General features: G+C 39.4%; 1 protein-coding gene across 3 annotated transcripts in view; it reads right to left on the reverse strand.

The window, feature by feature from the left end:
- Window positions 1-283: 283 nt before the first annotated feature.
- The window catches only part of EDRF1 (erythroid differentiation regulatory factor 1), a 43,591-nt gene continuing 19,202 nt past the window's right edge, over window positions 284-24,672 (reverse strand). For 2 of the 3 annotated variants that reach the window (XM_032225432.1, XM_032225429.1), the window contains 15 exons: window positions 23,484-23,592; window positions 21,458-21,569; window positions 20,133-20,393; window positions 18,229-18,300; window positions 17,986-18,136; window positions 15,660-15,848; window positions 14,734-14,934; window positions 11,657-11,875; window positions 8,504-8,727; window positions 6,781-6,939; window positions 5,326-5,475; window positions 5,028-5,181; window positions 4,704-4,819; window positions 4,010-4,176; window positions 284-613 (listed from right to left, as the gene is read on the reverse strand). In XM_032225432.1, coding sequence (XP_032081323.1) covers window positions 448-613; window positions 4,010-4,176; window positions 4,704-4,819; window positions 5,028-5,181; window positions 5,326-5,475; window positions 6,781-6,939; window positions 8,504-8,727; window positions 11,657-11,875; window positions 14,734-14,934; window positions 15,660-15,848; window positions 17,986-18,136; window positions 18,229-18,300; window positions 20,133-20,393; window positions 21,458-21,569; window positions 23,484-23,592 — 2,450 coding nt within the window. In that variant the 3' untranslated portion in view covers window positions 284-447. The remainder of the gene's footprint in view (window positions 614-4,009; window positions 4,177-4,703; window positions 4,820-5,027; window positions 5,182-5,325; window positions 5,476-6,780; window positions 6,940-8,503; window positions 8,728-11,656; window positions 11,876-14,733; window positions 14,935-15,659; window positions 15,849-17,985; window positions 18,137-18,228; window positions 18,301-20,132; window positions 20,394-21,457; window positions 21,570-23,483; window positions 23,593-24,672) is intronic. The other variant, XM_032225431.1, reaches the window with a different exon arrangement.

Raw genomic sequence — 24,672 nt, forward strand, 5'->3', positions numbered from 1 at the left:
TAAAGGTAAGGGTTAGGTTTAGGGTTATTACATTGTTTTCGCGTTGTTTGTTGATGGGGCGCTTTTGTTGGCGCGCTGTTGTGGGTGCAATTTCGACATCACAGTTTTCTCACCACGGTTTTGTCGGCGCGCATTTGTCGTGCACGCATTTGTCGGTGAACCACGTCTGTTCATTTTTCTTCCTTTTTATTATTGTAAGGCTCCTAGAGTAACCCCATGGTGAGATAGGTGGCAAATAAATTTAACAAATAAATAAAATAAACAAAAAAAAAACCCTTCATAGTAATATTTAAAGAATAATGGTCAAAATTTATTTCTCCAACTGTACAATCTTAAATATGTAACAATATAAATAAAATCAAGCAGTCCATATTGGACAGAAACACACATTCCATTTTGATCAAGGCACTGATTTATCACAATGCAGAATGCCAGCATTAAGGTGGATCATTGAATTCCCAGATTGTTTCCTTCATTGTCCCGAGTCAGCTGTTGCAGTATATTTAAAATAACGTCTGTTCTTTCCAGTAAAGTTAGATTTTTGTTTGCTGCTGATCGCAAGAGAAGTGAGTAAGCGTACTTATTCACCTTAAGATTTTCTTCATCTTTACTGCTGGAAAAAAGGAGAGTGGAACAGAAGTTAATCCAAATGCATAAAGAACTCTGAAAAATACTGTCTTTGCTATAGGACAGTGATGGTGAATCTTTTTTGGCTCGTGTGCCAAAAGCGGGGGGAGCGGAGAGGTGTCGTGCATGTGCATGCCACACCCATAATGCTTTGCATATGACCCCAGCATGCATGTACGCACGAGCAGCGCTCCCCCCATTTTTGGAGTGCTTTTTTCACCCTCCCCAGGCTCCAGAGGTTTTATAGGAGCTGGGGGGGGGGGGGAGAAATAGCCGCCTCCGCCCTCCCCCGGAGGCCCTCCAGAGGCTACAGGAGCTTCCTTGAAGCGTCCGAAGCGTAAAAACCGGCCCTACGGGGAAACCGGAAGTTTGGGAACAGACTTTCGGTTTGCTCGTAGGACCGGTTTTAATCCTCCGGAGCCTTCAGGAGGCTTCCCTGAAGGCTCCGGAGGACTAAAACTGACCCTACGAGCAATCTGGAAATATGTTCCCAAACTTTTGGTTTGCCCGTAGGGCCGGTTTTTCGCGCTCCGGAGGCTTCCTTGAGAAAAATGGCCTCAAAACGTCAAAATCAGCTGGCCAGTGCATGTATGCATGCTGGCCAGTTGACAGGGCAATGCCGTCCGTGCCCTAACAAATGGCTGTGCGTGCCACCTGTAGCCCACATGCCATAGCTTCCCCATCATGGCTATAGGACATTAATAGGAACAAGAGACACTTCCGTTTGTTCAAGAGGGAGAGTTCCTTAATTTACATCCATTTTTTCCTCACTGAAGGTTTTTCAGTCACATCTCATACTGCTTCTAAAAATAATCCAAATCCTTAAAAATAGTTTTTCAGGAGGAGAGAAAGCTTCATTTTGGTGGCAATTTATTGGATCAAAAGCTTATATTCTTTCAGAACTGCATCCATATATAAAGTTAACTGAAGACATTTATTTGCATGTTCCTTTCCCATCCTTTTTAATAAGAAAACAGATATTTTCCCCAAATATTTTTGCTCAAAACAAGAAGCGATTAAAGTATTAACGCTTAGCAACAGAAGGAACAGCCTAAATTATTATACTTACTAGTTACACAATTCTAATTCCAACAATTCTATCAGACTATCCAGAATTGTATTTCTAATTATCAATTTAAAATGGATTATGTAGCCAAATATATTGAGAGACATGTAGTAATAGCAACCTGGTTCGTGCACTGCAATTGCATTGATTGGGTTATATAATCTCTTAATGCAATATTGCCTATAGGTTTCCATGAAGGAAATCTCTTACATTTTATTTTGATCAAAGAAATGGATCAAATTAAGAAATCATATCCCTGTGAATTTGTTGTATTTTAAAATACTGTACTTAAATACACCGTCACTGCTCTGAAATATTTCAAAGTGAGAAGTTTAGCAGAGTTGAAATAAATTCAAGACACACCCCTAATCTTTCTGTGCAGAATATTGAACTCAAATGTTTCCCTAGGTAGCTTAAGGTTATTTCGTTTCTTAATAGCAAAATTAACTTTATATATTCGAAAAGAATTCTAAAAATGTGCCTTTTGCCCTTTTATTTATTTTCTGTGGGGCTTACAATGTGACTTGAATATTTGAATATGTTCAATGTCACAGCATGAACACTGTTCTAAATGGATTCTGTTGACATGTGCAAGTTATCAAATTACATAAATGCAGATGGCAAACCAGGGTAATATTCACAGCATCTATCTCCCTAAAACTGTGATACAATACAATATGCTGATTAAAATTTCACAAACCTAAAACTTGAATTTAGATACCAAGTCCCAAACCACAGGACTATTGGCAATCCTGCTATCATGGCTGTTCACTGCTGGCACGCAGAAGTGTTATAATATCAGCCATAATTAAAGAGTTCAAAAATATCACAAAAGTACAAGCGGTCCTTGTTTAGAGATCACAATTGGGACCAGGTTGGTGATGCGAAGTGGTTACTAAGTAAAACCACAACTGGATTTATTATGTTGATTTGCTTTACAGGCCTGCAAAGGGCATAGTTGTGAGGATGGGTCATATAATACGAGACAGTTGTTAATAAGGACTACATATATAGTCCTTCAGAAATCATATTTGAATGAGAAAAATATTATACAACTGATTATTTATATCATACTCTTTGAAAAAAATATTGATTTTAGTTCCTTCCATCTGCCCCAAATGAAAATTTCAAACTTCTAAAACTATGGTCAGGCATAAACTTCTATTACTATAATACCAGTATATTCTATTATTACTAGTACCAATAGAATTAGAGCAACTATTGGTATCAACAGATTATATAACAAATGAATTAATTTTGAAATAGGAATTATATTCTTTATGTTCTATATTTATATTGCCATCTTGTGGAGATTTAGAAATTCTAATACAATTCCTGTGAACCTTCTATTACAATTATAACCAGCTGTACATTCATCTCCTTTTCTTTATGGATATCTTTTGTCCTGGAATGCTAACATTATCAGTTTTAATTTGATTATTGACTTTTTCCTGGCAAGATTGTAGAGTATCTCCTTTCCCTTTCCTTCTTGTTAAAAAACAAACCATTGGCATATTCCCCCCCCCCCCCCCGCATTTGGTTGAATCAAAGTAATAAGAGCTTAATGCTAAAAACAAAAACTTTCATGACTTGATATAAAAGCTGAGATTCAGTAAACTACACAACAAAAGCATGTAATTTATTACCTTTAATATATGTATGAATTAAGCACATATGAAAGGAATCAGAATTTGCCTGATACGTATAGATCCCTGAAAACAAGGGTCATACCCCTTTTCTATATCTTCAGTTCTTATCTAAATCTTCTATGTTTAACAGAATATATGTAGCATATATGTAGAGCCGAGGTGGCGCAGTGGTTAAATGCAGCACTGCAGGCTACTTCAGCTGACTGCAGTTCGGCTGTTCAAATCTCACCGGCTCAGGGTTGACTCAGCCTTCCATCCTTCCGAGGTGGGTGAAATGAGGACCCAGACTGTGGGGGCAATATGCTGACTCTGTAAACTGCTTAGAGAGGGCTGAAAGCCCTATGAAGCGGTATATAAGTCTAACTGCTATTGCTATTGCTATCTTGAAAGATAAACAAGCATTCCCTCACTTAGCAAGGCTCACACTAGATAAGAACATGGAGTAAATGAAAATGAAACACTAAAATGAATAGTTTATCCAACAGTTTGTGCATCCAAAAATGTGACCAGATATACAGAACACACATATGGGGTAACTGCAGAGTTTATAAAACTATTTGGAGTACTGATACCCAGCCAGTGATTCAAATTCACATTTAAAAAGAAATTTCTCCATGGTTATGAAATAAAGAGTTAAATGAAAATAACACAACATGCTGGAACTTACCCAGTTTTCTTCTTGCTTGACGAAAGCAACTTGATGAACTGAAGAAGAAGGAAAGACAATCGAGATTCAAATATACTAAGGAGCTTCAATACTTCTTCTTTATTAAGGTTAGTGGATGGATCTTCAACAGGAACTCTCTCCACGTTGTTTGAGTCATCAACACATTTCTGAACAGAAAGGGTTTTATGGAATTACTGTAATGTCTACGTAGCATGCCTTCGGAAATTCATTCACTTCTACAGTCAGAATTCTATAATAGTACAATTTTAGAAAAAGTACTTAAAATGAAGTGATAAAATTGAACCTGTCCAGTCAAAAATCTTTTCATAACAAATATATGAACTTTTTGTAAGAAATATTTAAGAGCCGAGGTGGCGCAGTGGTTAAATGCAGCACTGCAGGCTACTTCAGCTGACTGCAGTTCTGCAGTTCGGCTGTTCAAATCTCACTGGCTCAGGGTTGACTCAGCCTTCCATCCTTCCGAGGTGGGTAAAAATGAGGACCCGGATTGTTGTTGGGGGCAATATGCTGACTCTGTAAACCGCTTAGAGAGGGCTGAAAGCCCTATGAAGCGGTATATAAGTCTAACTGCTATTGCTAAATATGAACGTTGATGCTTTGACTAAACATGATATACAATATAATATGCAAGCATATCCGAACATAATATGCAAATATGAAAAGTAATAGTTACCTGTTCCCATTGAGCACCAAGCTCTTTCCTGATAGATTGGAAAACAGACCGGCACTGAATCATTATATCTAAGGCCCCAGACAAAGTCTTCAGTTTTCCAGTGCTGCTATTCTGACCTAGTGGAATCACAAAGGTAAGCAATGTAACTAATTCATACCTGCCCGGCCCCAAAATAGAAATCTGCAGGTCTTTCCTTTTTGAACACATACTGTAAACATTTTGTTCAAAGCCGCCACCACCAACAGGTTCTCAGAAAACTACTCATCTATTTAAAATAGGATTGTAGACTAAATTAGGGAAATGCTTTTAATTTAATTCACTTACTTGTCATCTGAAATTCAGCAAACGCCACTCTTTCCAGTTGCACGCGGAGAAGTTCACACGGTGCATCTTTCAAGAGCTGAAAAAACTTCACGGCTTTACTGTAATGAAGATCAACCAGTATCCTGTGCTGTTTACGCTGGTGCTCATCCCCAACCTATATCAATAACGTAGTTTGACAAGTCAGCTCAAGAGAATAGCAACCAGTGTTTTATATTAGGACATTTTACCAACATACATGTTTATAAGCATGCGCATTCACAGAAAGACCATGTTAACTGTGCAATTTTGGAGAAAATACCTGATTTCTCAAACAGCTGTGGTACATGGAAGCCAACCTGTGGTGAATTGTGGCTGCCCGGTACTGGCAAAGAGGTTGCCTTGTAGTCACTAACTCAACATCACAGTATTTCAAAGATTTCATCATTGATTCGCTAACTTCTTTTTCTATCTAAAATACACAAAAGAAAAACATTCAAAATTTATATTAAAATCAGTTGAACTTATAACTCTTTTATAATCCTGTCCAAAATGATAATGTATTGTAAATCTTGACGGTGATCATATAATTTGTCTCCCAATGGTGTCACATGAAATCTATTTTCAGGCCTAGGTTCACCATTGAAACTGCATTGGTAATCCCACAAGAATGACCTATGTCAGAGAGAGACGCAAAATGATATTTGATTTCCCTGCATTTCCTTCCAGGTTTCCAAAGCTGACAATGACATCAGGGGAATGGTATGACATTCTAAAGCATGGTCAGTAGAGCCAGGACAAAAAAAAATACACTTGATCTGATTTCATTTAGAAGTACGGTATACTTATTTACAATTCAATTACATGAACAGAATGCAGTTAAAGTGAATACTTACTACATACAAAATTTGCCCCTTTTTATCATACAGTACAGGGGTGGGTTTCAACCGGTTCGCGGCGGTCCCTGCGAACCGGTTGGTCGGCGAACCCGGAAGTAAGTAACTTCCTGGAACGGCGAAGGGCCTGCTCGCCCGCCCGCGGTCCTTACCCGGTTTTGACGAGTTCTGCGCTTCCACGCATGCGCAGGATGCATACAGCGCCTGCGCGATCCTCCAGGAGCAGCTGGAGTGTCGCGCAGACGCTAGTAGGCATGCGTGCACCGCGCACGTGCACGAGGACGCCGCCGGCCCCGTTCCAACCGAACCGGTTGGAACGGGGCGAGAAACCCACCCCTGATACAGTATTTGCAATTTGGTAGAAATCATTGAAATGGGGCTCTGAAAAGAACCTCAGATGGTGCATTTCTGTCTTAAATAATTGGGGGGGGGGGCACCTATCTCCTGGGGAAAAAATCCCAAGTATACCAATCCAATCACAGAGCTCTTTGAAAATCCTGTTCATAATCTTATCCAATGGATTTCTAAGGAATTGTTATCTTAATACAGCCTTCCTTATTTATTGCAATCTTGCATGATTTTTTTTTTGTCTTGAAAGTGTGTCAGAAATCATTAATTTGTTTCATCAAGATGCATCACTGTATCAGGTTTTTCATTCCTTTTAAGTGTGTATATTACAATACAGTTTTAATTTAGTTGTTTTAAACTTTAGTTTAAATTCTGTAAACTATACGATGGAAGCTTAAACAGAGAAGCAACACAGCCATTCAGTAACAAACAATCACATTATTGTGGAATTTAACAAGTCATATATAGATGCTCGTTATTTACCCATTGGTAAAGGAATAGTTGATTTTCAAAAATCAGGTCAAATCTGATACCTGTTCCTGAGCTTTCCTAGATAATGGTGCATAATCTTGCAGCAGAGTTGCCATGGTAAAATACGTAGTGGACAGTTCCCAGTTGACAGAATCCCAAACAGCTGAATGGATTTCTCTTTTATTCAATGATCGTAAGGCCTTCAGATAATAATCAACAGCCTGTAAGATTTAATTGAGACATTTACGGAAACCAGTATTAGTAATATTATTGCAAGTCTCACAAAGGGCGGTCAATAGTGCTGGCTGATTTGTAACGCTAAGTATAAATACAATTATATTTAGAGAACTGTTGTCCAGAGTTTTTTGATGTGGAAATCTCCAGATATAAAGGACTATAGAATTCCTAGCCTTTGGGAATACTGATTGGGAATTTGGGGTATCTGAGTATATCAAAGAGTCACAAGTTACGGAATATTACTTTGCTTTTAAATCTCTCTATACATGCTGGATCCTGAAAATATTTTCACAATTTATCGAGTTTTCAAATATTAATCAATGAAAGATTCAGTGTGAAATCTTGTATATCCAAAGCAATTGTCTTTTTATGATCACAAATCAAGATCTTATACCCAAAGTGTTCATTACGCTTAAAAAAAAAAACTATGTTCTATAGTTCCCTTGGTACTTTTTTCTATTAAGGAAAGAATGTGGAAAAAGACAAAGTAAAGAACTATTTGGGCTTCCATAACATATTTATCTAATGTTACAATGCGAAGCCCAAATGTGAGTAGTTACTAATATAAATACTCCAGTGGAAAAACAATCTGAATCAAGAACACTAAAAGCTGCCTCTCCATATTTTATTAAAAACCTATTAAAATGTTTTAAGCAGTTATAAGTTTGAAAGAATGATTTTAAACAATATTGCCAGGATAATATTTATTTATTTATTTATTTATTTATTTATTTATTTATTTATTTATTTATTTATTTATTTATTTGTCTTGTATGCCGCCCACTCCCGGAGGACTCCGGGTGGCTTACAAAAGACAAGGGAAAGGGGGGAACAAGACAAAGACAACATATTAAAAACAAAACCAACATTCACAATTTCCGTGGAGGTAGATGCTTCTCAGCTCCCCCCAGCCTGCTGGAACAGCCAGGACTTGGTGGCTTTGCGGAAGGCCGGGAGGGTAGTAAGGATCCGGATCTCGACAGGGAGCTCGTTCCAGAGGGCCAGAGCTGCAACAGAGAAGGCTCTCCCCCGGGGAGTCGCCAGCCGACATTGGCTGGCAGATGGAATCCGGAGGAGACCTAACCTGTGCGATCTAATTGGTCTGAGAGAGGTAATCGGCAGGAGGCTAACATGAATTTCTTGCCCATAGCAAAGATAAAACTGCATAATAAATATTAATAAATATTTTGAATAAATATTAGGAGCCGAGGTGGTGCAGTGGTTAAATGCAGCACTGCAGGCTACTGCTAGATCAGCAGTTCAGCGGTTCAAATCTCACCGGCTCAGGGTTGACTCAGCCTTCCATCCTTCCGAGGTGGGTAAAATGAGGACCCGGATTGTTGGGGGCAATATGCTGACTCTCTGTAAACCGCTTAGAGAGGGCTGAAAGCCCTATGAAGCGGTATATAAGTCTATTGCTATTGCTATCATACTAATATTATCGTACTATACTTGAAAACTTAAGCCCATGCCAGGATAATAAAATTAATGTACATATTATTCTAATGATGAATTGCAGTCCAATTAAATGTTTAGGCCTAGCCTTACCTTATTATAATAAAGAGCCTCTTCAGGAGAAAATTCTCTTTTGAAGTCTCCACCCACCGTGCAGTGCGCATGTGCACAAATACGCATTAACCTGCCCATGTTACACAACAGAAGAGCAGCATTGGTTGAATCATCAATGGATTCAAAGTTCTGAATCCCTTTTTCAAAAAAAGAGAAACTTTTCTTCCAAAGTTGCTGCTCTGCTGCGGATGCCATTTTGCTCTCTGTAACAGAATAAAAGGAAAAGGGACCCATTTCATTCAAAGAAATCAGAAATAACATCTGAACACAATTCTGGAAAATGAAGCAAAAATATGTTTACTGCAAATGCATAAAGAACATTTCAAATGTTTTTGTTTTTCCAAGAGACGGATTGGAAACTGTCAGGAGACAGCAGCGTGGCAGTACAAAACCAAGTAAATAAATATTTTTTAAAAGCTCTTTCCAACTTTTTTTCTTCCTGAAGTTGTTGATTCCATGATGGTTACCAGGATTGTGAGAAAGTCATAAATAGCTAAGGATCTAAATATAAATTCTTAGACCTCACAGGAAAATTACTCCTAAGACAGAATATTCTTCAAAAACCCTACAGTGGGTGGGTCCCAAGAAACATGCCTTCTCTGCCATGCCAATTTAATTTAATAAATAATAATCATAATGCCATGGCATTGGCCTTATGGAACATTTTCCCCTTCCTAGACTACCTAGACCCCTTCCAGTCAGGCTTCAGACCCGGTTACAGCACTGAAACCGCCTTGGTCGCATTGATGGATGATCTTTGGAGAGCCAGAGATGAAGGGCACCCCTCCATCCTGGTCCTCCTCGACCTTTCAGCGGCTTTCGATACCATCGACCATGGTATCCTTCTGCGAAGACTGCGGGAGGTGGGAGTGGGAGGCACCGTGTTACGGTGGTTCTCCTCCTACCTCTCGGACAGGTCGCAGTCGGTGTTAGTGGGAGGGCAAAGATCGTCCCCAAGGCCCCTGAAATATGGGGTGCCGCAGGGTTCGGTCTTGTCCCCCCTACTATTTAACATTTACATGAAACCGCTGGGAGAGATCATCCGTAGGCACGGGATTAGATACCATCAATACGCGGACGATACTCAATTGTATCTGTCCGCCCCGTGCCAAATCAATGAAGCGGTTGACGTAATGGACCGGGGGCTTGAAGCCGTCATGGACTGGATGAGGATTAACAAGCTTGTGCTCAACCCAGAAAAGACCGAGTGGCTGTTGTGTTTTCCTCCCAAAATTTGGCCATTAATCCAACACTCAGGCTGGGGGGTCAAATTTTACACCCCTCAGAGAGGGTTCGCAACTTGGGAGTCCTCCTGGACTCACAGCTGTCATTCGACCATCATATAGCGGCTGTGACCAGGGGGGCATTCGCCCAGGTACGCCTGGTGCGCCAGTTGCGACCCTACCTGAACCGGGAGGCCCTCACAACAGTCACTCGGGCCCTCGTGATTTCTAGGCTGGAATACTGCAACGTGCTCTACATGGGGCTGCCCTTGAGGAGCATCCGGCGACTTCAGCTAGTGCAGAACGCAGCCGCGCGAGTGATCGCGGGTGCACCCCGATTCACCCGCATTACACCTATCCTCCGCGAGCTGCGCTGGCTACCTGTCGATCTCCGGATGCGCTTCAAGGTGCTATTGATCACCCATAAAGCCCTACATGGCAGTGGATCTGGATACTTGAGAGACCGCCTTCTGCCAATTACCTCCCTACGACCTATAAGATCTCATAGGTTAGGCCTCCTCCGCATTCCATCGGCCAGCCAATGTCGGCTGGCAACCACAAGGAGGAGGGCCTTCTCAGCAGCGGCCCCGACCCTTTGGAACGAGCTCCCCGTAGAGATTCGTACCCTCTCCACCGTCCAGGCCTTCCGCACAGCCTTGAAGAACTGGCTCACCCGTCAGGCCTGGGGATAAGGACCATTACCCCGCCCGAATGTTGTATGCATGTTGCTTATTATTTTATTATGTGTTGTCGTCTTAGTGCTGTATTCCCCCCTCCCTGGTTTTCTGTGAGCCGCCCTGAGTCCCCTCAGGGAAAAGGGCGGCCTACAAATAAAATCAATTCAATTCAATTCAATTCAATTCAATTCCCCCAACTCCAAACCTTTCAATATTCCGGAAGGCCCTTAAGGCCTGGGGCTCCCAGGGAACTAGAGACTTTCTTAGTTGGCTTCACTGTTGTTATTCTTATATTCCTATAGTTATTCTCACCTATAGTTTATATCTTTGTAAATATTTTATAGTATTTACCTTTTAAAATGATTTTTATATGTTTTACATTGTTTTCTTTATACGTAGTTTAATCTCTCTGTTGTCTACTGAGACAACAGACAGTTTAATAAATATATAAATAAAAAAATTATAAAACAAATTTTATTTCTGCTTTCTGCCACTAATGTGCAACTGGTAGCTAAGTATTGAATTGAATTGAATTGAATTTTATTATTTGTATGCCGCCCTTCTCCAGGAAGGACTCAGGGCGGCGAACAATTCAAAAAGGGGAAAAAGGGGAACATAGAACAGAATACAGATAATTAAAATAAGCAAGAATCACGCAACCATACAAGTCGAGCGGGGAGGGGAACTCATCACCCCCAGGCCTGCCAGCAAAGCCAGGTTTTGACAGCTTTTCGGAAGGCCTGGAGAGAGGTGAGGGTCCGGATCTCTGCGGGGAGTTCGTTCCAGAGGGCTGGAGCTGCCACAGAGAAGGCCCTCCCCCGGGTAATAGCCAGATGGCATTGGCTGGTAGATGGCACCCGGAGGAGGCCTAATCTGTGTGATCTAATGGGTCTTTGGGAGGTAATTGGCAGCAGGCGGTCTCTCAAGTATGTAGAAATAAGCTTGGCATTTGAAAGAAACACTAGGCAGAGGAGCATCATTGTCAATTATTTTCCTAAACTGGCAATACTATATGTATATTAAATCAGTATCATCTACTTTTATGGAAGTTACATCATAATGCTTTACAATTATACTTAATTAGTTTATGCACAGCAGTTTCTCAATTACATTGTACACAATCAACACATTTATCTTCTACTTTTGGGATTGTTTTCTGATAATTGTAGATCCACGCTTAAAACACCAACAGAATATAAACATATACACATGACTAAAATAAATATACTTGCCTACTCTTTCACTTTGTAAAGCAGCGGCTTGGTTCATATAAAATACTCCAATTTCATTTTGAATATTGCCCATTCTCTTCACCACTTGGGCATACTGCTCTGAATTCTGCTCTTTTAAATGACTGAAAAGCAAAATTTCATGGGCTGCCTCATAACATTTGCAGCTGACTGAAAGTTGGCATTCCAAATCTGTAGACAGGTCAGTAGCCCAAGAAAACACTGCAAGAAAGAAATAGCATAATAAATGGACAAATATATAGATATTTCTATATTAAATCCATTGCACATGGAAGTACATGAAAAGCTATTGAAAAACAATTTAGGGAAGATTCTGGAATCAGCTGTTAGTTATACATTCAGTATTATTTTGTACATGCAAAAGTTTATTATGTGTTTGTAAGAGCTATTACCATATTTTTGGAGTATAAGATGCACCTTTTTCCCTCAAAAAAGAGGCTGAAAATCTGGCTGCGTCTTATACACTGAATATAGCATTTTTTGCCTTTTGAAACCCCGCCCCCTTCACCAAAATGGCCACGCATAGCTTGTAGGAGGCTTTCAGAGAGCTCCTGGGGGCTGGGGAGGGCAGAAATGAGCCAAAAACGGGCCATTTTTGCTCAATTTGCCCCCCCAGCCCCCAGGAGCACTCTATAAGCTTCCTAAAGGCTATCCATGCCCTTTTTGGGGCAAAAAAGGGCCCGTTTTTGCAAAAAAATGGGCAGTTTTTTGCTCATTTCCCTCCTATCCCCCCCCAAGGAGCACTCTACAAGACTCTTATGGGTTATTCATGCCCTTTGTTGAAAAAAAAACAGGCCCGTTTTCGTGAAAAATGGGCCATTTTTGGGAGGTTTGCAGAGTGCAAAAACTTTTTTTTAAAAAATGCCTCTTCAAAACCTCGGTGCGTCTTATACTCCAGTGCGTCTTATACTCCGAAAAATACGGTATGTATAAACTGAGCCAATGATCCATTGTTGACCACGAAGACAAAAACATCCTATTGCATTTCCGTCCTAGATACTTCTAGCTAAAGCTATGTTCAGATCCATTCCAATTTGATATGCAATGGAATCTTTGGCCATTGTAGCCAAATTCAATGGCCATAGTACACCATAAACTAATTCAGGGAGTATGCCCCTCTAGGTTTTGCTGTACCTCTTAATACTTTTCAATACTGTCAGCAGAATCCTTCTGACCCACATTACCACCATCTTTTAAGATGGCTTCAGTTCTTTAAAGTTGTCTACTGCTGTATCCAACTGCTTCTATTTTTTTGTTTTTAGACCAGGGTTAGTCAACGTTTTAATACCTATCGCCCACTTTTGTATCTCTGCTAGTAGTAAAATTTTCTAACCGCCCACTGGTTCCACAGTAATGGTGATTTATAAAGTAGGAAAGTCAATTAAATTTTTAAAAAGAAAGTGCTTCAATATTGGACAAAACCCGTACTGCCCACCATGAAAGCTGGAACGCCCACTAGTTGGCGGTAGGGACCAGGCTGACTACCACTGATTTAGACCAACAAAAGCGTAAATACTGTATAAAAATTCAAGTTCTAAATCAATTATCATGTATAAATTTGATATCGGCAAACACAAATAAAAGGTTAATTACAATGTGCTATCTATCAGTTGGAATACAGATCAGAACCTGAACATTCAGATTTTAGAAAAGTCTATACTAGCCTATTTATACACCATCATTACAGCCAATTGGATTACTATTATATCTGTATCTATATAGATATATCAATACCGGATAACTATATCTGTTGACTTTACAGGTAGTCCTTGTTTAGACCACAATTGAGACCAGCAGGTCAGTTGAGTGAAACTACATCTTTGTTTATGATTTTTACTTCAGCTTTCTTTTAGCTTACAGAACTGCAAAATTCATAAATGTAAAGATTAGACATAAAGTCACTTTTCCATTCCTGTTGTAAGTTAGGCAGTTCTAAATGAGGACTGCCTTTTTGACCTTACTTCAGCTTTATTTTGTTCCAGAGACATACAAGTCATAAATGTGAAAAATGGTCGTAAGGTTATTTTTTTTTCCATCACTCTCATAACTATGAACAGTCAATGAACTGTTAAACAAGAACTACCAATAGTCAAATTATTCTGAAATTACATAGAGTGTACATGTCTCTTATAATGACATTGGCTGGACAAGAGCTTCAAACAATTCCTTAAAGATTCCCCTGTAAGATTGAGATTGTCTTGGCAATGTTTTATTATATAATTTAAGGATATGTATGTGTATATATGTATGAATGTATGTATGTATGTGTCTATATCTATATCTATATCTGTTCTGACCCCACTTCTTCGCTTGTTCACAGACGACAGTCAGACAGACTTAAAAGGGAATAACTTTCTCAGTCCTGGCTCACGCTGGCTGCGAGCCCAAAATAAACATAGATAAAGTCTCTGGCAACAAGGGTTACGCAGCAGAATGCAGAAACAAAACTCTTACAGCACCAGGTTTTCAGGAAGCAAAACAAATCACTTCTCCAAGTGTCTCTTTGAATCAGGGTTACAGAAAGCAAATCACTTATCCAAGTGCCTCTCACAAACAAACTACGATAGATGAACGACCAACCACGAACGAACGAGTGAACGTTGCAACCAGGGCGTGGCACCATCAGTCCTTTTATCTCCAGAAGACGACACTAACGAGCCCCAGCTGCATTGTTATTCCTGCATCCCGACTCAACTCACAGCAAACTTCTGCTGAGTCACAACATCCATCCATCCATCCATCCATCTATCTATCTATCTATCATCTATCTATCATCTATCTACCTACCTACCTACCTACCTACCTACCTACCTACCTACCTACCTACACATATACACACATATATACATATACATACATACATATACATACATACACATACATATCCTTAAATTATATAATAAAATGCACAGCTACTGCTTATTTTACTGGACCCAGACATTTTACTGCCAAAATGATTCAAAAGGCAATGTACTGCTGCTGAAAAAAGTATAGTTCTTTTATTTTGACTTGGAGAGCTGCCTGATATTTTGTTATAAACAGGTTACAGTCGTGATTACCTTGACAGCTAGACTCTCGATGTAGGCTATGCAGTATTTCCTGATCTTCTTTTGTTTGAAAGTTATATTCTTCAAGATACGCAGCTCTGTTGTTTGCATTCTGGGCCAGCATTAATTGAATATCACCACAAAGAGTTAAACTCTGACAAAGAAATAGGAGTACTTCAGAGAGCATGTTCATGAAGAGGCAGCAATATGCATCTAATTGGGGAAAAATCAGAAATTATATTGAACTGGAAGTTAGAATATCTCATTACTAAGGAACCACATTATGAAGAATTGTACTATTCTAGCCTCAAACCTTCGGGCAGATTCAAGAAATAAAAGTCCATTTATCTAACTCCTAACATCAAGCTTGCTTAAACAAATTGCAAGTGCTAAGAGCAGTGTTTACTAGTGTTTTGCTAGTAGCAAATATAATTGCCTGAATCCATATTTATATTCAGATTGTGGGTACCAGTGAATTGCCAATCTCCTTGCTTCTCTTGATTTTGTAATAATTTGATTTTTAAAAAATAGCAAATCAGACGACACATGTAGTAAAGCAAACTGCTAGCATCATATTTATGGAATAAAATACCTCTGGGCTCCCCACAGTTTTCATAGAAATTTTTAGAAATTAAGAATATATATATTACAATTCAATGCTTTATTTATACATTTAATAACCTAATGCCCCTGCTTCATTGAAAGGGTTAGGACTGAACCGGGGTGGGTCCGAGCATTCCAGGAAGCTGGGGATGAGGGGCAGGAAGAAACCTCACCAGTCTGCTGACTGACTTCTCCAGATATTAGAAATAATTAAATTGTAAAATACATTGTAAAATTGTAAAAGCAGTCAGTTTAAAACCCTCAGATATCAAGAAACTATGAAAAAGTAGATATAAAAATATACACCTGAGATATATAATAAAAGTCCTACTTACCATAACACTGTAAAGCTAATCTTATGTACCGTAATGCTCTCCCATATTTCTGAAGACTCACAGCAGCATCAGAGAGAACATAATAAGCCTTTGAAGATTTTAAAATCAGCTGAAGTTTCATTTTGTATTGCCAGGTTCCAGGGATCATTCCTGACTGACTGGAATGTTTTACTTCCTGGAATGACCCCACTAGAATTAAAAACAATGATTAGCAATCTTAATATAGAATAGAATAGAATAGAATAGAATAGAATAGAATAGAATTCTTTATTGGCCAAGTGTGATTGGACACACAAGGAATTTGTCTTTGGTGCAGATGCTCTGAGTGTACATAAAGAATCATAAGGTACAATACTTAATGATAGTCATAAGGTACAAATAAGCAATCAGGAAACAATCAATAAAAGTTAAAAGGATTACATTTTGAAATTAAATTAGCAATTTAATTCAATTTAGTTTCAAACTAGCAATTTAGCCATTTTGAATATTGAAGTAAAATTCCTTATTCAAATTAAACTGTTTTAGCTTTTGCTCACTTTTTCATTTCTATAAAACAATCTGAATATGTGCCATGAATTTTGAAGGCCTAGAGCAGAGGTAGTCAACCTTTTTATACCTACCGCCCACTTTTGTATATCTCTGTTAGTAGTAAAATTTTCTAACCGCCCACCGGTTCCACAGTAATGGTGATTTATAAAGTAGGGAAGTAACTTTACTTTATAAAATTTACAAAGCAGAGTTACAGCAAACCCCCCACCGCCCATCATGAAAGCTGGAACGCCCACTAGTGGGCGGTAGGGACCAGGTTGACTACCACTGGCCTAGAGAACTTTTGCTTATTACTTTATCAATAATATATATATATGTATGTATGTATGTATGTATGTATGTATGTATGTATATGTATATGTATATATATGTGTGTGTGTGTGTGTGTGTGTGTGTGTGTGTGTGTTTATTTGTGCTGATAAATAAATAAAGGGAGACTAGTATAGATCTATTTCAAGCTATTTAGCTCTCATCAGCTAGCCATATATATATATAAGATCAAATAAATATATAGAATCGAAACAACGTTCTGTCTACAAACTGAATTACTTAAAGACACTTAAAATATATCTAAAATATAATATTTTATATAAAATATAAATATAAAATATATATAAGAGCCAAGGTGGCGCAGTGGTTAAATGCAGCACTGCAGGCTACTGCTAGATCAGCAGGTCAGCGGTTCAAATCTCACCGGCTCAGGGTTGACTCAGCCTTCCATCCTTCCAAGGTAGGTAAAATGAGGACCCAGATTGTTGGGGGCAATATGCTGACTCTCTGTAAACCGCTTAGAGAGGCCTGAAAGGCCTATGAAGCGGTATATAAGTCTACTGCTATTGCTATATATCTTAGCAATTAATATGTCTACAACAACTTAACATTACTGTTAAAACAGTAACTGAATATTCAAATATCTCATAATGATTTTTTTGTCATAGCATTTTCATCCAAGTGCAGGATCTGCTGTTTTTTTCTTTTTGATCCATTCGAGTATTGATCCATTGATTGAAACAGGAATTGACAAAGCATAACACCCAAGCGCAACATCATGGGCAAAGAGAAAGAGACCAGCCTTCATGCCTGAAGAAGGGACTAGACCGCACCGTCTCCAGGTTTCTAGCCTGGTGCCTTCACCACTAGACCAAGATCTCATAATAAATACACTAAATGTAGACAAAGACATTTGTCACTTATAAAGCCCTTCATGGTATTGGACCTGGGTACTTGAGAGACCGCCTGCTGCCAATTACCTCCTCTAGACCGATTAGATCCCACAGATTAGGCCTCCTCCAAATTCCATCCGCCGGCCAGTGTCGACTGGCGACTACCCGGAGGAGAGCCTTCTCTGTGGCTGCTCCGACCCTCTGGAACGAACTCCCCGTGGAGATTCGAACCCTCACCACCCTCCAGACCTTCCGCAAAGCCCTTAAAACCTGGCTATTCCGACAGGCCTGGGGCTAAAAAGCTTCTACCCCCTTCTCGAATGGTATGACTCTTATGTGTTTTAAATTATGTATTGTTGCGTGTCGTTTTAATTTTTGTCTGCATCCCCCTCCCTTGGTTGAGTTGTGAGCCGCCCTGAGTCCCCTTCAGGGGAAAAGGGCAGCATATAAATAAAATAAACATTCAAACATTCAAAAAAGCAAAGTTTTACATATAATTCAAAGTAATGCAATCACTTTATAATGAAAGCGATATTTGGGGGTTAAAGGCTTTCTTGACCAAAAAAGTTTACCATCCGTGGAAAGCCATTTAGGGTGCAACAAAGCAGACTTACTCTTGCCTAAAAACAAGGCCATCTGTTTTTCAAGGCACTCAGGGCCAACGGTTGATGATTCATCTTCGTATTTTAAAGGGATGGGTATACTGGGGTCCGCTGCAGGAAGGTCACTTTCCTTCTTGACGCTACTATCAACCGATTTTAAGCCCTATCATTAAAGGAAAAAGTTTTTCAATACTGTACCAAAATGTACACATTAAAAAACTGTTAAATAGCACACTGCTCAATTACATCACTTACTTCAAGAACGTAGCTGAGTACTAGTCTGCATCGTTCTTCAGTGTCATGGCAAACAGGAAAGGCACAGCTAGGCTTTATAGAAAAGACAAAAGACATTTTCATGAAACTAGTGGAATCCAGCTTATATTCTCATTGAAAAGCGGTTCACCGACAAATGCGTGATAGACATATGCACGCCGACAAAACCGCGACGGACAAATGAGCGCCGTCAAAATCGCTAACTGATTTTTGACACTAGCGAGCTGACAAATGCGTGACGACAAAATCCCGCCATCAACAAACTATAACCCTAACCCTAATTTTTTCGATTTTATTGTGCTTGTCATTGCGCTTTTGTCATCGCGCTTTTATCGTCGCGAATTTGTCAGCGCGATTTTGACGTCGCGTTTTAATCGGCGCTATTTTGTCGGCGCGCATATGTCTATTGTGCAATTGTCGGGTCACGTTGAAAAGCAACAGAGAAGCCATTGTTATAAAGAACATAAGCTTAAGATGAAATCAAGAGAACAATTGACTGCAGGATTTACTTTTCAATGGTTTTTATATACACAATTAAGGGACAGAAAATCACCAGACATAGGACAGAATTAGAATTATATACAAATGAAAATTATGTGGTTTCTAATATGTATAAATAACTGTTGAGATTTGAAATGGAAACTTTTTTTTCACTAATTATTGAAAACAGTCCAGGAAGGCCGACAGAACCATCTACTTTATGTAGAAACTGTCTATTCAATATCTATGGGTTCAGAGATCATGTTATAAAGTCTTCCTCCCAAGGTGTCTGCAAATCCAGTATTCATAAGTAGAGCCTCTTAGTTGCACAATAGTTCTCCTGCTCTGGAATACCTCAAACACACACACCGAAGTAATGATGAACCCTTCCCTGTTGTCACTCCAGAAAGTTATGAATATAGTATTTTTCCAATGATCCTTTGCAGTAAGACTCTCATCAAAGACAACCAGAGGCAGAGGTGGTCATATATACAATCAAATGATATTGTTGGAGTTTGGGGGATTGTTTGAGAGTGTACGGATATAATCCATATTATGCATAGGGGTCATACATGCAAATTTAAAAAAAAAACCACATCTTTGGAATTAAGAACGAAGAAAGGAGAAAAAAAAGTGGTAGGTTAACTGATTCATCTAATGTAAGTTTAAAAGATTCTAAACAGCCAAAATGTTGATAGGGTTAGGGGTTAGAAAAAAATAATATGGAGTTATTTACTTGAAATAAATTATTTGGATATCTATTTTTGAAAGACATGTATGAGCCGAGGTGGCGCAGTGGTTAGGGTGCAGTACTGAAGGCCACTACAGCTGACTGTTATCTGCAGTTCCGTGGTTCTAATCTCACCGGCTCAAGGTTGACTCAGCCTTCCATCCTTCCAAGGTGGGTAAAATGAGGACCCGGATTGTTGTTGGGGGCGATATGCTGACTCTGTAAACCGCTTAGAGAGGGCTGAAAGCCCTATGAAGCGGTATATAAGTCTAACTGCTATTGCTATTGCTATTCCACTGAGGACCCAATGTAACCCAGGTAATCTTCAACTGAAAACTACTCCTCTTGTATTAGATTTAGACCAGGGATGGGTTGCTACTCTTGGTTCGCAACCAATGTGTGCTTTTCAATGTAAATGGTTCTTCATGCATGCACAGAACAATTTACAGTGAACTGCGCACACGCAGTCACTAAAAACCAAAATGGCGGCGGCACAGGGGCGGCAAAGGAACCAGTTTTGGGGCGTGGCAGGCCTGGGTTGCTGCCGGTTCTGCGGCCCAGGCCTGAATTCCACTGGTTGCTCCCGAACCGGGAGCAACCCACCTCTGATTTAGACCATAAAATACAATCCCAACGTTAACTGAAGTGGCGTATCAAATGCAGTAGATAAACTTACACGTATTTGATGAGTAGACTTGTATTTTTCAGGTACCGACAATTCTCCAACAGATTTGATTATAGCAACGGCTTTGCTGTCATCTGGAAAATCTGAGCTGGTGCTATACAATCCATTTTCGTCACTATCAGGCATTTCTTCTTCTTCTTCACTGTAACTTTCATCAGAGTTGCCATTTAAAGGAAATTCGCTGCTTTCTTCTCTTTTTGGCTCATCTAATTGGAACAGTTCTGAGAGCATGTAATTTGCTGAAGCAATAATCTTATTTGAAATAAAGACAGAAATAAGAATTCAAAAGGTCTCCCAGCGCTAGATTTTTTTTTTACACATACCTTAAAAATGGATTTAAAGGTAAAATTGTAGTTAAATCAGGCTTGATTATTTTAAATGGTAGAATAGGATGTACTCATTAAGTTCACTTATAACCCTAAACGTTATTTTGGCAGTATGTGAATAAGTTTTCAACCCAAAATTTCCCAGTGAGGACATTGTTCTGGTATTTTAACTGTTATAGCTGAAAAAAGGCAAATTGAGTTAACTTAAGTTGTGCTTTATTAAAATAAGCCAGGTTCAACTACCAGTCAAATACAACAAATTCCAGATATTTGAAACCACATGAAGAGAAGGTATACAGCGAAAGTTCATTGAAGTGACTTGCCATCAGAGGTGGGTTCCTACCAGTTCGCACCTATTCGGTAGAACCGGTTCGTCAAATCTACCGAACCGGTTAGAAGAGGTTCCACCAGTGGACCCGGAAAGCAGGCCACACCTACAGAAGAGGTTCCAAAATTTTTTGAAACCCACCACTGGTCCTTGGATATGATTATTCTACACTATCATGTTCATATTTATAAAACTCAGTGCCTCTGTGAAAGGTAAGGATGGCTACTGCGTTTGTGGTGCAATCAAAACATTGCGTGTGTTGAAGTTGTTTTAACGCAAACCAAAGATGCCTTTTAAAAAACAAGTTTACATCATATTCTTATGCATGCCAGTGCTGTGTGTGAGGTAATTTAAGGTGGTTCTGACAAGTGTCGTCGGCATCTTCATATCCGGTCACATGGGTGGCAAGCCACTCCCATCCGGTCACATGGGCGGCAAGCCACTCCCACAAAGGAGGCCTCACCCACAGAGTAGGTTCGAACAATTTTTGAAACCCACCACTGCTTGGCATTATGTGCAATCTAGAATTCAGTGAAGTTGCATAAACATCAAGAATCTTCCATTGTAATTGGAGATCAAATATATACTTAATTTTAACCAGTCTATATAAAATGTTTTCACTAGTTGATATGGAAACAGGAGCATGCAGATTTAATTCTTACCTGGGGATGCCTGCCTTTGTCCAATAATTTTACGCAGTTAAGGAGTAAAGTTCTAATAGTACCATAATATTTCCGGTTTTGAGTTTTTTTCAACATCATATTGCATGCAACTCTAAGCAAGAGTAAGGGAACAGAAAAAGAAATAAAAATTCTCACATTTCAAATATCTACTAAAATTTTATTTTAAATATGTACGAGTAAAGAATGCATTGTAAATATTTTAATGACAAGAAAATGCTGACGTCATTGAAGACAATCTTTTCCTACATGCTTTACATTAATTCTAAACTTCACACATGTACTCGTTTGAATGTTATCTTTGTAGTACTTCAGCATAAGTTTTGCTTTTAAACACATAACACACATTTCCCACCTACTTTTTGCCTTAGAAGTGACAAAAATCCTATAAAGATTATGAGATATTTCACTCTCGGATAAAGAGTTTAGTTCTGACTTTAGTTCTAATGGACCCACAGCTGCTCCCTTTGGCTAAAGCAAGCTAAATAAAGTTGGCGTAATGTTTCCTTTGCTTTTAATAGATAAAATAATTAAACTGAACAACCCTCCCCCCCAAAAGACATTGTCTATCCTTGTGGTGCAAACCAGCATGAGATATAATGTAAATTTTTTCTTGTCAACTTCTTCAAGTACCTAGTTGATTACAAAACTAAAATAAAATGCAACTAATTAGCATTTTCTAATTTTCTTGGACACAAATTAGAATTTTTATTAATATTAGTATTTCAACTTTGGGATCAAATACTGCAATAAACCATTTAATGAGATGTAATTTTTACTAAGCATTACTCAACATACTTATAGGGTAGGATAGGTTGCTGTTGTGGCCTAGCAGGAGCCGTTGGAGCTGCCGACAGATAGCCAGGGATCCTATGAGTCGGCTCGGGAAGATGTGGAGGACCCTGGGCAGGGTTCAGACTCCAAGCAGGGACCAGAGAGGCTGGTGGGCCATCAGGAGGCGCCTGAGGCGTGGAGCAGCGGTGAAAGCCAAAGGGAGTTTGTCCCTGACGTCAGGCCCTGGAGCAGTGGGGAGGAGCTAAGGGAGTTGGTCCCGGACGCCAGGCAGAGACGGGCAGATAAGCGCCGGCAGCAATTAGACGTAGAAGATAATCATGCCCAGGTGGTTGTGATTAGGCTCCTCCCAAGAGAGTATATAAGAAGAGACTTTGGGAGGAGGACTTTTGCAGGACACAACCGTTATACTAAAGCTGGAGAAGCTCTTGTGTGTATTTCTTATCTGTGGAAGTCTGGGTTGCTGCCAAAGTCTTGTCTGTGAGTTAATTACTGTGAATAAATTGGCTAACAGTCACACTGTGTCAGCGTGACTCACCGTACGGAGGGGGAGGGTCAGAACAGGTTGCTATACAGATAGTACAATACAATACAATACAATACAATAGCAGAGTTGGAAGGGACCTTGGAGGTCTTCTAGTCCAACCTCCTGCCCAGACAGGAAACTCTATACCGTTTCAGACAGATGGCTATCTAACATCTTCTTAAAGACTTGCAGTGTTGGGCATTCACAACTTCTGGAGGCAAGCTGTTCCACTGATTAACTGTTCTGTCAGGAAATTTCTCCTCAGTTCTAAGTTGCTTCTCTCCTTCATCAGTTTCCACCCATTGCTTCTTGTTCTACCCTCAGATGCCTTGGAGAATAGTTTGACTCCCTCTTCTTTGGGGCAACCCCTGAGATATTGGAACATTGCTATCATGTCTCCCCTAGTATGTTATCATTATAATGATATAACAATTTGCTCAAACAAAATATTTTGCTTTTTTCCTTGCATTTTGCCTCCTACAAAATACCAATACCAGACTCCCTTTAATTACTTTTTAAAAAGTTAAGTGCTGCATCAAAACAATTGCCTAGAGGATTAACATTTTACATAGCCATTAAGATTAACACTTTACTTCCGGTAAAGGTCTTGAATGTACATGTGTAAAAGAAGGGTGACCGAACCCTTCTTTTATAGAGACTTGAATCCTCATGATATATAGAGTAACTTACTTGTAGAGAAGAATTGCTACTGGCATTGTGAAAGGGTTTTGGTATTTATCTTCTGTTTCTTCACACAGGGTAGTGAGATCATACAACTTCACTATATCACTTCCACTTGCTAAAAGGAAAAATGTTTTCTATCAGTTTGTCTGATAAAATTAGAAGTCCAAAGAATAAAAAGCCAGAATTGTTGGTAATTCTATTGTATTTTAGAATATAAAGTTAATGAAAAAGATTTGCTCTGCTTTCAATTTACTTAACCATTATTATGGCTCAAAGTTTTTCAACCACAGAAAACTGAAAAATTGGAAGCTTTCTTCCTGTTCAGCTATGTGCATATTGCACATGAAGGTATTAGACATGTGAGACAGGGTGGTGCAGTGGTTAGAATAGAGTATTGCAGGCTAATTCTGATGACTGCCAGGAATTTGATCTTGGTTGACTCAGCTTTCTGAGGATTTCCAAGGTCAGTAAAATGAGGACCCAGATTGTTGGGAGCAATATGCTGACTCTGTAAACTGCTTAGAGAGGACTGTAAAGCACTGTGAAGCAGTATACAAGTCTAAGTGCTATTGCTATTACTCCCCTTCCCTGGAAGCCTAAAAGCTAACAAGATCACTATTGGCAAACCCAAACTTAAATACACAAAATACTATCTCCTTATGTTGGTGTAAATGAAGAGAGACATTATATCAGTGGTGGGTTTCAAAAAATTTTCGAACCTACTCTGTGGGTGTGGCCTCCTTTGTGGGAGTGGCTTGCTGGCCATGTGACCTGGTAGGAGTGGCTTGCCGGCCATGTGTTTTCTCTCTTTCCTTCCTTTTGTCTCTCTGTCCCTTTTTCCTTTTTTTCTTTCATCTCTCACTTTTTCTTTCTTTTTTTATTTCTTTTTTTCTTCCTTTCTTTCTCTTTCTGTGTGAGTCTGTGTGTGTGTGGGTGTGTGTCAGTGGTGGGTTTCAAAAAATTTTGGAACCTCTTCTGTAAGTGCGGCCTGCTTTCTGGTGGAACCTCTTCTAACCAGTTCGGTAGATTTGATGAACCGGTTCTACTGAACTGGTGCGAACTGGTAGGAACCCACCTCTTCATTGTATGCATTGTCAGTGTAACCAGTGATTAGAAACTTTTGGGAAAGAGATTGCTATTTAAGAGCCAAGGTGGCGCAGTGGTTAAATGCAGCACTGCAGGCTACTGCTAGATC

The sequence above is a fragment of the Thamnophis elegans genome, chromosome 10 (assembly GCF_009769535.1).
Source record: "Thamnophis elegans isolate rThaEle1 chromosome 10, rThaEle1.pri, whole genome shotgun sequence".
Taxonomy (NCBI): domain Eukaryota; kingdom Metazoa; phylum Chordata; class Lepidosauria; order Squamata; family Colubridae; genus Thamnophis; species Thamnophis elegans.